The sequence below is a fragment of the Marmota flaviventris genome, chromosome 3 (assembly GCF_047511675.1).
Source record: "Marmota flaviventris isolate mMarFla1 chromosome 3, mMarFla1.hap1, whole genome shotgun sequence".
NCBI lineage: Eukaryota > Metazoa > Chordata > Mammalia > Rodentia > Sciuridae > Marmota > Marmota flaviventris.
In genome coordinates, this window is record NC_092500.1 from 47,679,536 (window position 1) to 47,696,647 (window position 17,112).

At 38.1% G+C, this 17,112-nt stretch overlaps 2 protein-coding genes across 8 annotated transcripts in view; both read right to left on the reverse strand.

Moving 5' to 3' along the window:
* Positions 1–5,839, reverse strand: part of Myrfl (myelin regulatory factor like) — a 116,450-nt gene extending 110,611 nt beyond the window's left edge. Inside the window, exon 1 of the mRNA XM_027927319.2 lies at positions 5,794–5,839. Within this exon, the coding sequence (XP_027783120.1) occupies positions 5,794–5,839 (46 nt within the window). The remainder of the gene's footprint in view (positions 1–5,793) is intronic.
* A 9,642-nt stretch (positions 5,840–15,481) lies between these two features.
* The window catches only part of Rab3ip (RAB3A interacting protein), a 162,466-nt gene continuing 160,835 nt past the window's right edge, over positions 15,482–17,112 (reverse strand). For 4 of the 7 annotated variants that reach the window (XM_071609691.1, XM_071609685.1, XM_071609689.1 and 1 more), the window contains one exon: positions 15,482–16,303. In XM_071609691.1, coding sequence (XP_071465792.1) covers positions 16,221–16,303 — 83 coding nt within the window. In that variant the 3' untranslated portion in view covers positions 15,482–16,220. The remainder of the gene's footprint in view (positions 16,304–17,112) is intronic. The other 3 variants (XM_071609692.1, XM_071609688.1, XM_071609686.1) reach the window with 2 other exon arrangements.

The window sequence follows — 17,112 nt, forward strand, 5'->3', positions numbered from 1 at the left end:
TATTGCTGGTTGTGCTGGTTTTAGTCACAACAGCAAAGAAGCTAACTAAAACACCTACCTTCCCAGGGTTCCCCTCCCACCATTACCCACTTCCCTCTCGGCCTCATGTATTTGTCCTCTATACCGAATCATTTCCACCAGCAAACCATGCTTCACATCTCCTGTCTTAAAATCAAAACCACACCAATGATCAGACAAAACCCCTCTGACCTCTGCACTTTCCAGCTGCTGCCCCATTTTTCTGTTAATACCAGAGCAGAGTTTCTCCAAAGTATTATCAATTCTAGCCCCTCGCCTTCCAGTCTCTCTTCAAACCCAGTGACTGGGCTTTCTTCCCACCTAGGAAGGTCATCCACAAACTTCTTTTGCCCCAGTTTTTTGGTCAGTTATGTAGTACTGCAGACACATTTCCACCATTGGTGCCTATACTTTCTAAAACACTATCCTAGCTAACACTGTACTCTCCTGGGTTTCCTGTCACCTTACTTAACATGCCTTTGCTAGTTGCTCTCACTGGATCCTCAACATCATTGTAGGATCCTTCTCCCTGCCTGTACTAAGTTCTCAGTGATTCCGTCCAATCTCAGAAGCTTTAAGCATCCCTTGCATGCCGAGGACTCCCAGACTGACATAAGGAGCACCACCCCTTCCTTGGGTTTCAGATTCAATGATCAAACTACCTCCTCCCTATTTCTACTTCACTATCTAAAAGGTATCATGTAAAATGTTCCAAATGATTACTCTCTCTCTCTCTCTCTCTCTCTCTCTCACACACACACACACACACACACACACACACACAAACACCTACTTGTGCTTCCTTTCATCTTCCACATCTGAATCTTCCTATCACTATGAACCATCCAACATGGAGGCGTCGTCCTTAACAGTTTCCTCTGTCTTCCTCAGTCTCGTGTCCCATTCATCTGTCAGTCCTGCCCATTCTACTGCTTAAAACTCTCAGCTAGTTTTCCATGACACTGACAATAAAAGCCCAAACTAATGTCAAACTCTACTGCTGTCGCCCTCCCCACTGTCACTCACTACACTCCAACCACCTGCACCTCACTGTTCCTTCCGCACTCCACTCCAAACCATTCCACACTCAGTGACTGTGCGTGAGTGTTCTCCCAAACTTTTGCATAACTTGCTCCTGATCATTATTCAGTTCCCAGCTCCTCAACTGTCACCTTCTCAGAAGTCTTTCCTGATCACTATAGCTCTAGGAACCCACTCTCTCCATGCATCAGTCTGTCTCCCCTAAGTTGCTGAGACTGGTCTTGAACTTGCGATCCTCCTGCCTCAGTTTCTCATCATCTATTTTTATTATAATTAAGGAATTTTTGAAATCATCTTTATTATGTATCTCCCTAGGTTATCTTATCTCCTTCTTATTCTTTCAGCTAGAAAAGGTGCCCCTTTAGGGCCAGGGGTCTGTTTGTGGCCACTGATACTCTGTACATTAGGACAGCATCCGGCTCATGAGAGAAACTCCAGTATTTTTTGATTGGCTGAGTGAATAAAAAAAGGAAGGAATCAATGATGATCCTGCAGCCACTTACTATCTGGATGACCCTTCAGCAAGCTGCTTAACCTCCATAAGCCTCGTGTTTCTCATGGGAGGATAAAAACTGCACAGAGCTGCTTTGATGGTAAGTGGAGAAAAGTGATAATTAACAATGAGAATAATAATAGCTAACAGTTACTGACCTCTTTGTGCCATGCATAAGGCTCCTCAACCACATTTTGAGATAATACAATTATCTCCATTTTATAAATAAAGGAGCTAAGTCCTGCAGAGGACTGGTCTCTAATCCAGAGGTAGTAAATAAATGGCAGAGCCAGGATTCCCACCCAGGATGGCTGATTTAGAATCCATGTTCCTAACTATGATTCTATACCCAGCATATACTAAGTATTCAATAAATAACAGTCATTCAGTTGTAGAGGAAGGGTTGGCCAACATATCCTGTAGAGAGCCAGATGGTAAATGTTTTAGGTTTTTCAGGCCATATGGCCTCTGTTGCAACCACTCACCTCTTGACACTGCACTATCAAAGTAGCCATAGACAATATGTGAATGATTAGATGTGTCCTGATAAACTTTATTTGTAAAAACAGGCCGCAGGCCAAATTTGGGCTATGGATCATAGCTTGTGGATCTCTGTTGTAGATCAGCAAGAATAACTAATAATAAGAGACATTCACTCTATGTTCCATGAAAAAGACCATTACTAAAGAGTACAAATAATATAATCCCCATTTTTGTTTTAAAAAACACATAAGGTCAACACCAAATCAAACAGAGATTAATACTAATGACTATCATTTTCTTTTATATGTTTTCCAAAATTGCCATTATGTTGAATGTTTAGCTTCCAAGACACTGTTGAGTTGGCCAGAAGTTCCATCCTAACTCCAAAGTTGAAAATGATGACCACATTAATAACATCAAAGAAGGTGGGAGGAACCTGCTCTCAGAAGGGTTTGTCCATGTGAATTTGTCTCAGGGTTCCCTAAAGATGGCAATAAGGCTGGCAGATTTCTAGTGCAGCAGCATGTGTGAAGGTGACCAGGGTCAGCTCTGATCTCATCATGGCACATATTAAATTGTAATTAAACCACCTTCATTTTGGGGATCCCAGCATGCAAGAAGGGGTTTCTTCTTGGTGGCACCAAGCCAGTAGCCTCTTTATTCTGTTCCAAGGCAACACAGTTTCTAACCAACTACCAACATCAGGTAGAAATGTTGAAATAACCCTAAATTTCTTGCAAGATCTGTCTGGTTCTTCTTGATGTTGGTACATTCTTATTCCCAGTCTCCTTCTGTAAGTCCATGCTGTCTCCACACAGGAGAAGCTGCCTCACAGATGAACAAACTCCCACCCCTGCGGGGGAAGTTTAGATGTGCTACATGCAACAAGATGTCTAACTCCATCTTTAGAGATGAACCAAACCTACTCTTGAAGAAAGTAACCTTTCTCACTCATCAAAACTGCTGACATTTTCTGTGAAAGCATTCTGAACACAAGACTCTATGAAAGTAGAAGGTGGCATTAGATCATTTATCAATCACTTTTTTTTCTTTTTTCCTACATTTGAACTTGTTGAGTGACCCAAATCTAGTTAGAATTTAATACCTCTTGAAAGGTGTAGTTCTTTGCACTGCTTTTTTCTTTCATTGATTCTACAAGTACTACTGAATGCCTGCTATCTACTGATGCCATGCAGACATTTTCCCCAAGCTACGTCTCTCTTCTACAACAGTTCAGCCTCGCCTCCCTTGAAGTCTTTCTCGATTTGTCCCATGTTGACAGGGCACTTCATCACTGCTTTTATGCTCCAAGGTCTTCAGCATTTCCCTGAACACTGGACTCTGCCGTGGTGTTCCTGACAGCTTGTGGGTAGCAAATGTTTCCACCTTCCCTGCATCCCCATCACCTTCTTTTGATAACAGCTACCTGGAGAATGTAAATCTTAGCAGACAGACAGGAAAGAACGTGTCCAAAGCTTGTTTGATAGCAGCTTCCTGGTTAGGTCTTCTTTGTTGCTCTGAGGACCTGTGTGCAGGTTCCTGCCCTTCCTCGGCCTCTGGTCCTAAGAGCTACCCAGAGAGACTCCAGCAGGGAGCTGGAGTTTCAGTCGGCCATTGTATAACAAAAACTAAAGTCAGAATGAGCTAATTCAAGATGAGCTTTTCAATCCAGATGTTCTTGAATACAAAAATGTTCTTAAGGAAAAATGCATTATTTAGAGCTTAGTTTCTTAGAACAAAGAGTCCGCGGAAATGGAGAAAAATGCTTTCAGGTGTATAACAATTTGCCAAAAGTTTTCTTGGCTTTTGGACCTTGTTTTTTAAAAATTTCTCATGATATTGTATTTGATTAGAAACAGCAGAATATCAACGGGAGCGTGACAGGCACCAACTGTCCCTTCTCGTCACAACACCATATCTAATTTTGCTGCCTTCCTTCTAAGGAAGATTTGAAAATGGTCCAGGGAAAGGAAATCATTAAAATCCAAGGGAGAGGTTTCAAAGCACTACGGGCTACCACTTAAAGGAGGTGATCGTCAGACTTGGCATAGAGTAGGTGCTTAATGCTTGCTGAATAGTGGAGAAATTTTTTTAAGATGACAATTAGCTCTGTGATTTTCAGGGGAAGGGAGTCACTTAAGCTAATGCCTGTATTTTTTATTCATAAAGTCTGCCACCTATCCCAGCTATACACTCAAAGATAATAAGAAAAACGCTGAGCATTTTCTTTTCTTTTGTAGATAATGGACTCCTCCCCCATCAATATACTTTGTAATAATCAGGTATTACCACAAGCTACAGAGGAAATTTATAGAAACCATAGCGATCTCTGAAAATATTACAAACAAGGACAGCATAGGAATCCTACAGGATCTAATAACTCTTCCAGAAAAAAATAAGCAGAAGATAGATTAAATTGTCCTTGTTCTGGAAGGAAGTGAAGTAGACTTTTTGCATTTATAAACTACATTAATAATTTCTCTTTTTTTAAAAGAAAAAAAAAAGTGCAGATGCAACTGTAGCTTGGAGCTTGTAACCTGCTGGTCAAATGACAGTTACAGCTGATGTAAAATCAGGCAATAACAACGAAGCAACAACTCAAACATGACCCGGTGGGCAATGCTAACTTGGCCACTGTAGAGCAGAACTGTGGGATGGAGGGAATATGATAATTCTCTTATTCTTATGTTCCTTTTTGCCACTTATGGCAAAATCCAAACCACGAAAACTACCGCATTATGTTGATTCCTTCTAATGATGACTAGAATGACTATTTTTTTTTATATGACCTGTCACTCCTTATTGTTCTGTATTGTTTAGTATTTGATCAATTCCATTCAACCTCTGAACATCTGTTATTTGCCAGGCACTTTACTAAGCACAAGAATTGCCAGGTGCACGTCCCTGGTGTACTGCTGACTGTCCTCTAGCACGTCTGCCCTGGAGCACCCTCAGTTCTCCTCATTCTCGCTCCTGGGAAATACCTACAGCCACGTGTCCTTTCACGGGGAGTCTGAGCACGGCTAACCTGTATCACACTGAAGCCACCCGACATGGAGCCTCCCTCTGGCACATAGAAGAACAGCACAGAGGACGAGGCTTCACAGACATTGCCAGCATACCCAGCAAAATATCAACCCAGCAAATATCAATATCAACCCAGCAAAAGAGGAACAGGTGTCCTGCCATTTAGGATCTCACTAGGAAGAAAACCTGTGTAATAGTCCACAGCATGTCTTTCCCCTGAGAAAAAAACGATATTCGATTGAAAAAACAAATCCTATTCAATTAAATACTTTTAAAATGTTGTGAGAAAAACAGAAAGATGGGAATGAGGAAGGAGGTGTTTCTTTGCTGTTTTAGTCTGTTTTGTATTTTATACTAACTAAAAATATTTTAAGTTAAATCTTACATTTTTCTTGGGCTTTATTCAGTCACTTTAGAGAGAAGACAAATCTGACATTTTTTAAAACACAGAGGACACAAGTAATAAATAATAAATATGCTGACTCTTTGATTCTTAACAACCAAGCTGTAAGATGGAAATTCTCTGTTTTTTAAAATCAGTATCCATTCTACCGACTTTTCCTACAATGAAGCAAACAAGCTCCATTTCCAACTTCAGGAGAGTTATCTAAATATGATAGGGTTTCTTTCAAGACAAATTTTAAGTAAATGAGGGGAAGGTGCAATTGCAATTGCGAAAGTGACATTTCTCAGAAGTGGTAACTTCCCGTTGGAAACCAGACTCTTCTTACCTTCAAAAAACTGCTGCAGGGCCTCATTTTCACCTACTACATCCATGGTGCTGTGGTCCTAGTCAATATTTCCTCTTAAAGCAAGGGTTGGTTGTCAGAGCTCAGGAAGAAAGGGCTGTCCTCTGGACCCAGTCTATGAATGCTCTCGAAAAATCCTTGTTTTCTTTTTATTGGAGCAAAGCATCTCTTCCGCCATCAACTCGTGCTCAGAAAAATGGCTAAGTTCTCAAACATGATTATAAAACTAGAAGAATATACAACCATGTAGAAAAAAAAAATCCCAAAGAGGGAAGTGGCAGCAAGCCCATCTATCTTCATGCAGAGAGCAGTTTCTACTTTGCCTTTTGTCTTGCTTTAAGGACCTTTGTCCTTAGTGACACATGCAATTACATAAGTGGGCAATAAATGCATGGTCTTATCTCTTATTTGTCCTTTTACACTGATATATTTATATCTCCACCTTTATCGACCAGATCCATTTAGCGAGCACCAAGAAAAGACAGTAATTTCATTTAACCTAGAAAAGGGGGTATCTACTTTTAGATACCTAAAATAGTAGATGACTTAGAAAGGCTTGGGATAATGAAAAGTTAGGATTTGTCAAATATTTCCAAACCTACAGTGAAAACTTATATTCCTCAATACATACTTTAATCTACTTCTTCTAGTTGATTTTCTTAAAAAAAGCATAAAGCAAGTATGAAAAGTCTATCTTAAAAGTAACAAAATCTGCATTATCAATTTAATAATTCTTACAACTAAATATATGGTTTGCTACTAGTTGATTCCACTACAAAATATAAAGCTAGACCAAAATAAATGTTTTCTTCACTACTTAGCTATTATTTATTTAGTAACAGCTTAAGAATAATACAATTAGGAAATTAAACTTTCTTCTACCCTCTTACTTACCATTTTGTTTGGTTTGATTTGGTTTGGTCCTGGAGATTAAACTCAGGGGCACTCAACCACTGAGCCACACCCCCAGCCCTATTTTGTATTTTATTTAGAGACAGGGTCTCACTGAGTTACTTGGCACCTCACTTTTGCTGAGGCTGGCTTTGAACTTGTGATCCTCCTGTCTCAGTCTCCTAAGCCTCTGGGATTACAGGTGTGTGCCCACATACCTGGCATCCCCCCAGCCAAGCTTTTTATTTTGAAAAAAAATTGTGAATCTAGAGAAAACTCAAAAATAGTACCACAAAATATCCACATACTCTTTATCTAGATTTACTAATTATTATTATCTTGACACTTTTGCTTTTTCCCTCTTAATATATAAATTTCTGGGGGGTGGAAGAGACTGAGTTATTTGAGAATAAGTTGCCAATGTCTTGACATGACATCCTAAATAACACAGTGTACAATTCTTAACAATTAAGGTCGTTCTCCCACATAACAAAATCATTACTATACCAAAGAAATTTAATATTAATTTAATACCATCATCTCATGTATAATTGCCACCATTCCCAAAAATATCTTTTATGGCTTTTTGTTTTCTGATCAGGATTCAATAAATGTTCATGGACTGCCTTTTTCATTTGCTTGGTTGGTTAGTTTTTCTTGGTTCTATAGTCTAGACCCCTTGTCCTGGAGAATGTCCCTCTTTCTGAATTTGTCTATTGTTTCATTATTAGAATTAGTTTAGGTGATGTAGTATATACTTCCAAACATGTACTTTAAAATTTCACACTTATATGTTGTTCCTTGAAGGTGAACAAACATTTTATTTGGGGGTATAAAAGAGGTTTAGAAGCCTCTTTTTAAGGTCACATTGGTTCCCAGATCTATAAGGGTTTAAAATCGAGTTGTTTAAAGGAATGAATTTTCAATTTGTTTCGGTTCAACTTGCAGGGAGCTATCCGCTGGTTACAGAAAATAAAGGGTCCTTGTAAATAATGGTCCTTACCCTCCACAAGCTCAGATCTCAGGCATGAGAAAATCACATGGAACTAAAGCTCAAGGCAGACTGATAGAATCTTGGGAAAATATCCCAAGAGAACACAGGAAGGAAAGAACACTTTAATCTGGGAGGATCTGGCAAGGTGCCACACAGAACTGGGATCTGAAGAGACTTCATGAATATGCTTTTAAAAACATGAGCAATGGCCTGGAGGGGAGAGAGCACAAGTGCAGGAGCTGTGTGCCCAGATAGTGAAAGAGAAGAATGGAAATGGCTGGAGAAAAAGAGTGGTAGATTTTTAAAGTAATATGATCCCATGCATGTTCATTCTACTTTTTTAAAACATCTTATTTTACCTTCATTTACTTCTCTTTATTTTTATGTGGTGCTGAGGATCAAACCCAGTGCCTCATGCATGCTAGGTGAGCGATCTACCACTGAGCCACAACCCCAGCCCCTCATTCTATCTATTAATGCTTTCTGTCTGGGTGTGGGGCATATAATTACAGCAAACTTGGAGAGATAGCTGTGTTAGAATGTGTTGGCTGGTGTGGGTTAGACCAGTTGAGGGCTGGTAAAGAATCCAGGTTGGCAGTAGTAAAGTTTGAAGTAACATAATGTAAACCAAGAATTGGCTTCTTACTGGGGAGACAAAAAGTGAAATTTTGAAGGATTTATACTTTCAAGGTAAAATATGAATTAACATGCCTATAATGTGGAGCTTCTAGCTAAATCTAAGACTTCAAGGGAAGCTCCAAGCCACACTTTATGGAATCCACTAGAAGTAAGTCATCACACTATATAATCCATGGCCAAATGCTAATTCTGGATCCTATCCAACAGTCCACCCAGAGACTTCAAGTTCTCAGAAGCAGAGTAAGGAATGACAAGAAACATCAGAGAGAATGAAATTAGATTCCATTTAATGAGGTGAAAAGCTAAGGTTAGAAATGTAGTCTCCGGGCTGAGGTTGTGGCTCAGTGGTAGATTGCTCACCTGACATGCATGAGGCCCTGGGTTTGATCCTCAGCACCACATAAAAATAAATAAATAAAATAAAGGTATCGTGTCCAACTACAACTAAAAATAAAATTAAAAAGCTTGATTTAAAAAAGAGAGAGAGAGAAATGGAGCCTCAACTCAAACACTTCTGGGGTCAGGTAGTGAGTAAAATGGTTCAAAATAAGCAAAAGAAACCATGCAACCATATTGATCACAGGCCTTCGACCCTGAGCCTTGGTGTCAGGGAGACAATCAGAGCACAGAGCAAACCAAGAGAGGACATGTCCTGCTAATAGGTAGAGCCTCCCAAATGCAGGGGGTGGGATCACAATTTCATCTAAGTGTTGTCCAAAGGGCTAATTTTAAGAGAAACTTGAAATGCAGATTTTAAGTCTCATTTATAAAAGTTGGAAACTGATTTGTTTTAAAGCAAAAGGAACATAAAAATAAACCAAAACATCATCAAGGGTGAATAGCACCCATGTGAAAACACTACTGAGCCTGCAAGCTGTCTGGATGTGACCCCTGGTTAGGAGGCTGATGTACAAGCACCAGCAGGTTGGACGTTCAGTAGGGTCTAAGGTAAGTCAAGGGAATTTAGAAGGAAGTTGGTAGGGGAATGGAAATATACCTGCTTAGAGTCCAGAGCAACCAGCTGAGGGTACCATCCATCTGGTGACAAATGGAATTTTAAGTTGAAACTTCTTCCACTCAGTAACAAATATTACCTTCATTATTGTCTTTACATTGCTAACGTTTTCTTATTCTCTTGATATTCCCATTTGTACAAATTCAGTAGGGATTTGTTTTCTTGAATAGCAACCTAATTAGCTGTGGTTTGGGTTTGTTTTGGTATTGACTGTTTCCTAAAGAACTTCAAAAGATAAAGAAAGAAAAGCTGAGGTACCATAGTTAAGTCTACAGATGTGGTAAATGTGGGAATGGGGTAATGGGAACTTGTCTCCCTCCTGAGGCTGTCCCTGAGGCCTTCAGCTCTATAATACAGCACTCAGACCTTGTCCCTTTATTTTTTTTTTTCTTTTCTTTTAATTGGTACATTATGGTTACAGATAAAAGTGAATTCACTGATATGTTAGTCTGGTTAATTTCATTCTGCTATTCCTCCTCTTTCCCATTCCCTTTTCTCCCTCATTACAGTTTCTCTGACTTCACTACCTCCTTTCTATAGAGATCATTAGATCTCTCCCCGCTTTTTTAAAAATTTTGTTATATATGACAGCAGAATGAATTACAATGCATATTACACAAATGGAGCACAATTTTTCACAACTCTGGTTGTACACAAAGTAGTCACACCATGTGCATCTTCAAACATGTACTCAGGGTAATGACGTCCATCTCATTCCACTGTCTTTCCTCCCCCTTATTTTTAAGTCCTTACTTTTAACTTCCTCACAGAAGAGAAAACATTTGACCCGATTTTCTGAGTCAGAAAGCCACAGTCCTTGAGGTAAACTGTATGTGAACTTCCTTAAAAGACTATCTTTAGGAAGTGTTTCTAGTCTTCTTAAATTTTGGCAAGTTTGATCCTCTTCTACAGTTTTTAAAAAAGATTTATGAATTGTTTTTGAAGCTGATTTTTATTGTTATCTATTAATAACTACCACTGTAAAAACTTGATCAAGATTTTCTGTTGAGTTTGAATATTTTTTTTAAGTGTGACGGGAAGACACTGAAGGTTTTTAAGTAGAGAAATGACATTATCTGATTTTTGTTTTGAAATAATCACTTCAGTTGCTGTAGCAGATTGTAGGAGGGCAGAAATGGATGCAAGGACCCCAGATGAAAGATTACTGTAGAAGTCTGGGTGAAAGGCTGGGCTGAGTGGGTGAATGGACTTTAGATAAATTCTGGAGAGCACTGATGGGATTTGTTGAAGGATGGAATTGGGGTTAATGATGATAGACATGGAGAAACAAGAACAAGCCTCAGAATTTTGCTTAAGTGACTGGGTGAGTTTGGCCATGTTCAGGTTTGTGATTCCTATTAGAAATTCAAGTGGGAAGGCTGAGTTGGCAAGTAGATAGACACAAAGTTGTGGAGCTAAGTAAGGGATGATGTCATTAAAGATGCAGAATTATGAGCAATTGTTATGTAGATAGTTTTTAAAGCAATAGCCCTAGGTGAAATCTGAAGGACATTTAGATAAACAGGAGGGACATCCAGGCAAAACTCTGGAGATACCAGTATTTGAAGGCCAAGCTAAGAAAGAGCCAGCAAAGTGCAGAACTGTCATCTGAGCTGTCACAGAAAACTCCAAATTCCCAACCTTGGCTTATAAAGATCTACTTGGTCTGACCCCTGTCCATTTCTCCTACTTTTTCTGACCACTCTTCTAACACCGACTGCACTCCAGGACTCTTCCACATTTTTTTTTCTTTATTTATTTTTATGTGGTGCTGAGGATCAAACCCAGTGCCTCACACGTGCTAGGCGGGCGCTCTACCACTGAGCTATAGCCACAGCCCCTCTTCCACATTTTTTAAATATGTCAGGCATGTTGCCTCCATAGGAACTTTACAGCAGTTTCAGAATGTTCTCCCTGCTCTCTTCCCCCACATGACTGGGCCCAGCTTTTTGAAGCCTGGCTTAAAATGTCACCTCCTAATATTTCTTTTATTGACCACCAAACCTGAAGTCATCTTTCATTTCCCTCTCTAGCCTGGGACCCTATTTTAAGTACCTATACCACATTTACCCCATCTTTTAAAATTCGTTGTCCATTTCTCATTAGGCAGAGCTCCATGAGCCTTGGAATCTCGCCTATCTTGTTCAATGCTGTATCCCCACCTAGAGTAGCACCTCCAAGCCTCTCAACTGTGTAGAGAATGAATGAATTTAGCGAGGAGGAATTTTCTCTTTCTAGAAAGCCTGTACAAAAGTCATACCCACTACTATTTGTCTACCTATAAAAAGACAAGAAACCCAGTTGTCTGTTGAGATGGTAATCATGCTGCATTCCATGAAGAAAATGAAGAACCTTTTACTAGCACAAAAACAGATTCATAGTGCTTTGGATTCTTGTGTGTATTTTAGGGAAAAAAAAAAAGCACAGCTAGAGGAAAACACTACAAAAAAAATGCTTTTGAAAACAAATCTCTGGATAAAAGCAGATCTGTTTTAAGATGCTGGATGCACAAAACAAGAACACACGGGGTCCATTCGGTGGTTATGGTGGTCAGTGGATCTGTGATTCCAAGTTCATTTAAGAACTAAGACTCAATCTGCCACGCGACCAGCACGCGAGCTTCATAAAAGAGGTTCGAAGCATAAAAATTAACTAGTGAGTTTTAAAATTAAACAGACATAATTCTCGTTACCTTTAATGCCCAGCTCCGGAGACGGCTTCTCCTAGCTCCCGCCTCCAGCCACCTAATGCCGTGGCGAGGTTAACACAAGAGGCTAGCCAGAGAGAGAGAGAGAGAGAGAGAGAGAGAGAACACACGCCAGGGAGTGAGCTTTTATTAGGGAACAAAAATTCAAGGGAAAATCCCATCCAATGAAGGTTGAGGGGGGCAGCATTCCAAGGTCAGGGTCAGTGACTGGTCTTCGGGTCAGTGGCCAGGCACACCTCCACAGGAACAAGCCCTCACACCTGGGACAGGGTGGTGAAGGCTCTGACACAGTTGTCTAAGCGCCTCTCACCCAGCCAGAGAGGTAACTCAAATCACGTGCGAGAATGGCTTCCCACAACTCAATGTTTAGAAACATTTTTTTTTCTTTTTTTCAATGTACATACTCAGTCAAAGGCTGTGATTGTCTTAGGACTGGGAGAGATGATGAAGAACGCTTGATTCAGTCTTTACAGAGGCCAGAGAGAAGTGGTGACCTTCATGACCTCCATGTTTTAGGAAAGCCAAGTCTGGGCCAGAGTGTAAGTCTGCTGAATGATTCTCCCCACAATCTAGAGCCCTTTATATAAGGTCAGGTCCCCTCCCAGCTCTAACCAAGATAAAGACTTGTCAAAAGTCTTCCTCTTTTTTAGGATTAGTAATCTTGTCAGTTAAATCCTGTGTAGAAATAATCTGCCAAGCATAAATTGACTAACACAGTAATTCTTTTGCAGTAATGCTCCTAACAGTTCCTCATTTGTCTCTGAGGACTTTTACCACTGACATAAGTAACTTAGGGCTCAAGTTACTATGTACTTCTGTATCCCCTACAGCTCCTCTGGTCCTTTAGCTAATGACTCCCAAACTTATCTCCTGACCTGGCTTATCATTGAATTTAGACTCATATATCCAATACCTACTTAACATCCCACTCTGATGCTTAATGGGCCTGTCACTTCTGTCAAACACTGAACTCTTGTCTTTTTCACACATATCAAATTTGCCCCATCCATAGATTTCTCCATTTGAATAAACTGCAGCAAAAGCTCCAGCCAAAAACCTAGGATCTAAATGTGATTTCTTTCTTCTCTCTGAAATTCAATTCATAGAGTTCCTGCTATGTCTTGTTTTGGAATGTAGGTGCATACAAAATGAGCTAATCATAGTCCTTGGTTCGTAACAGCACCAAGTGTCTTATTCATTCATGCATTTACTTTTAATGACAAATGAACATTCTTGAACCCACAACCCAACCCAGGGACTAGAACATTAATGGTGACTTACTCAGATATTTGTTTTCTCCTACCTTTGTCTCTTCCCACACACCCAAAGATACCCTGAACTTTGTTACTACCTTGGTTTTATCATATATTTAGACATACATATATATATATATATGTATGTCTAAACAGCTGTGTAGTTGTAGTAGGTTTTGACCTTTATGAGAGAATCATCATGGTGATTTCTGGGAGTGGCCTTTTTTGTTCCATCTGTTAGGTTACTGTGCTGCTAGTACCTGGAATTCATTCATTTGTTGCCATGCAACAGTTCTTTAGTGAACACATTATATTATTCTATAGACAAATATCTGGATTTTTTTCCAGAACATTCTTACATATGTATTCTGGGGCATTTTGTACAGTTATTTCTTTTGAAAATATACCTAGAAGAGGATTTGCTGACCCATGAGTATACAAATGTTCAGCCTCTCAAATGCATGGTTTTTCACAATGGATATATCAATTCACACTCCCAAAAGCAATAAATGAGTCTATTGACTGAAATTTTAAAAATTAGATTTTGTTGGGTTTCTTAATTTTTGCCAATTGAATACACTTAAAGGTGTCATTGCAGTCTCCATGTTTCCTTAACAGAGGTGAAAAATTTTTAATGTCTATTGGCCCTTATGTATTTCTAATTTTGTGGAAGACCTGCTTGTCTTTTGCCCATTCTCCTGTTGTCTGCTTTATTCTTGTTCATTTGTAGAACTGTGTATATACTTGATTCCAATCTACTATTAGTTGTGTTACAAATACCTTCTCATAGTTGAATGTTTTCTACATCAAAAGTTCTAATGTTTAAGGGCACTCAAAACAAGAGTTGATGGGCTAGGGATGTGGGTCAGTGGTAGAGTGCTTGCCTTGTATTTGTAAGGACCTGAGTTCAATCCTCAGTACCACAAAAAAAAAAAAGAAAGAAAGAAAAAGATGAATAAAACAGGGTTTTCTTGTGCATGGTGTGAGGAAGAGATCCAATTTTCCTATCTTCATTTCTTTTTCGTTGTCTCCATTTTACAAAGTCTTTTCTACTGTTGATTCTACCATGCTTCCAGTCAGTATAAGATTTATATTTGTGAGAGTCTAACTTGGAGCTTTCTATTTGTTTTGGTCGTTTTGTCTGTTTCTGCACCAATAGCACACTCCAATACTTCAGCTTCATTAAAAGTCCTTCTAATAGAGTAAAATTCTTGCTCCTTTTTCATTAATACCTTGCTCACTCTTCATCCTTAACTTTGTCAAAAAAAATTTTTTTTTAATCAGTTTGTCAAACCTAGGAGAAATGGTGGGATTTAGTTGGAAGACATATCAAATCTCTATATAGACCAATTTGGTGGGAACTGACAGTTTATTTATATTAAAATGATATAATGATATATCATCCTAATCCTATATATATCTTCTCATAACCATAACATCATTTTAATCCTCCTACTATCTTTATAAGTTTTATAACTTTCTATAACCAAGTCTGGCATATATTTGGTTAGATTTATTACTAGGCACTTTAGAATTCTTCTTGCAATTGTTTGGCATCTTGTAAAAAACAGTTTTCTAATTTTCTTTTCTTTTTAAATTTTCTATGGCTGGTGTATAAAAGTGTAAATCACAATTATATATTGACCTTATGTTTAGCTACCTTACTAAACTCTCCAATTAATGCTTAATAATCTGATGGAACACCTTTTTTTACTTTCCTATGCAGACAATCACACCATCTGTAGAAAATGATACTTTTATTCTATTCTTTCTAATTATCACACTTTTATTTTTCTCATCTTACTGCAGTGGCTAACTTCTACTACAATATGAAATAAAAAATGAGGATAATTATTACCCTTCTCTGGTGCATTTTAAAGAGAATGCTTCTAGCACTTTCCTCCCCAGGATATTTATTATAAGATTTCTGTAGATACCCTTAACAAGTTGAAAAGTATTCTCTCACTTATATTTAACTTGGTTGTTATTAGTGGTCATTGATTTATTAAATGTTTTTCTTCAACTACTGATCAAATTTTATTCTGCAAATATGGTGAATGAGATTTTATCAGTTTTCTAATATATCAGCATTGCATTTCTGGAATAAATGCCACTTGGTCAGTGTGGTATATTCTATAGGCATTTGCATATTTATATCCATGTCTAACATGGACCCATGATTTTTCTTTCTTGCATCATCCCTATGTTTTACTATCAAGGTCATATTGTTTTTGATATAGGAGAATCTTATTCTCTGGAAGAGAATTTACATTAGAATAATCCATTCCTTAAAGATTAGTAAAATCATCTGGGCCTAGAATTTTCTTGTGGGTAAAGTTTTAAGTATTTCCTTTAATAGTAATAGCAATGCTCAAGTTTCTCATTTCCTCTTTTTTAAAAAATTTACTTTTTGTAGTTGTACATGGACAGATTGTCTTTATTTTATTTGTTTATTTTTATGCAGTGCTAAGGATCAAACCCTCATGCATGCTAGGTAAATGCTCTGCCAATGAGTTACAGCCCCAGCCCTCTGATTTCTTCTTAATCAAAACTTTTCTCCTAGGATTTTTTTTTCCACTTTGCTTTAATTTTCAAGTTTATTGCCATGTTGTTCACATATGAACACAAACATTCAATCTAATATTTATTTATTGTTTTTTTTTTTTTTTTTTGCAGCTATAAATTACAATCACTAGTACACCTGCAATTCTTTATAGTGTGTTCAACTAAAGAATAAGCAGAAACAGCATAGGTCAGTTAAAAAGAAATCACAGTACTTCTTGGTGTAATCTGCAATAAGGGGAAAAAGTCTTGGGCCCACTCCTTAGAAATAAATATCAAATAACCATAAAAATATTCAGCCATTTTTCAGATATTCCGGGAGGTTCATGCATGGTCCCACGCAGAGCATTAGAGTTCCTCTTTGAAATATCCCAGCTTTGCCAATGACATCTCTTTTCTCAACTGCATAATTTCCCAAAACATCTGATCAACTATACAAACAGAGAAGACAGTTGTGTAAATCATAACAAAACATCTAAAAATTTAAGATTAGGTAACAATGCAAATTGGGCATTTCCTAATGACACACCTAATGCCCAAACAGTCTTTCAATATTTCACACAAACTTCTCCACGTACTTATGGGCATTCCAGTTTTATCAATAAAAGTAATATTCATGTTTTGTCACAACTATTTGTTAAATATTTTAGCCCCCAAAAGGTATATACTTCAGTGTTTTGAGTAACTGTCAATTTTGTTCCCTCAGAAGTGAGTATAATTCAATGTTCAATTTTTCAAGTTATAATTAAACTTATAGATCTTCTTGCTTTAGTACGCTATATTTTAGCATTTTAGTCTTCGTTAACACTAACAGAGAGTGAACTAGAAAAAAGGAAAATGATACAAACCAGAAAACTCAGTAACATTCTTTGTAATAATAGGGAAAAGTCTGTGTTGGGCTCAAATTAAAAATAAATGTAAAGGATTATCTGTAAATTTCAACTCTATATTCTTTTATAATTTTCCACTATAAGTAGAAAAATCTATTTAGTATTTCAAATAATACAAGGTCTATGTCAGATGGGATTGATTTATCAGTGGTTCTCAACCAGGGGAGCTTTGTCCCCCAGGGCACATTTGGCAAAGTCAGTATACATTTTTCACTGTCACATCTAAGGACTGCTGCTGGAATCTAGTGAGTAAAGCCAGGGATACTGTTCAATATTCTACAATGCACTAATACATACCCTTCTTGACAAAGGATTATTCAGTTCAAAATGTCAACACAGGCTGAGTATCT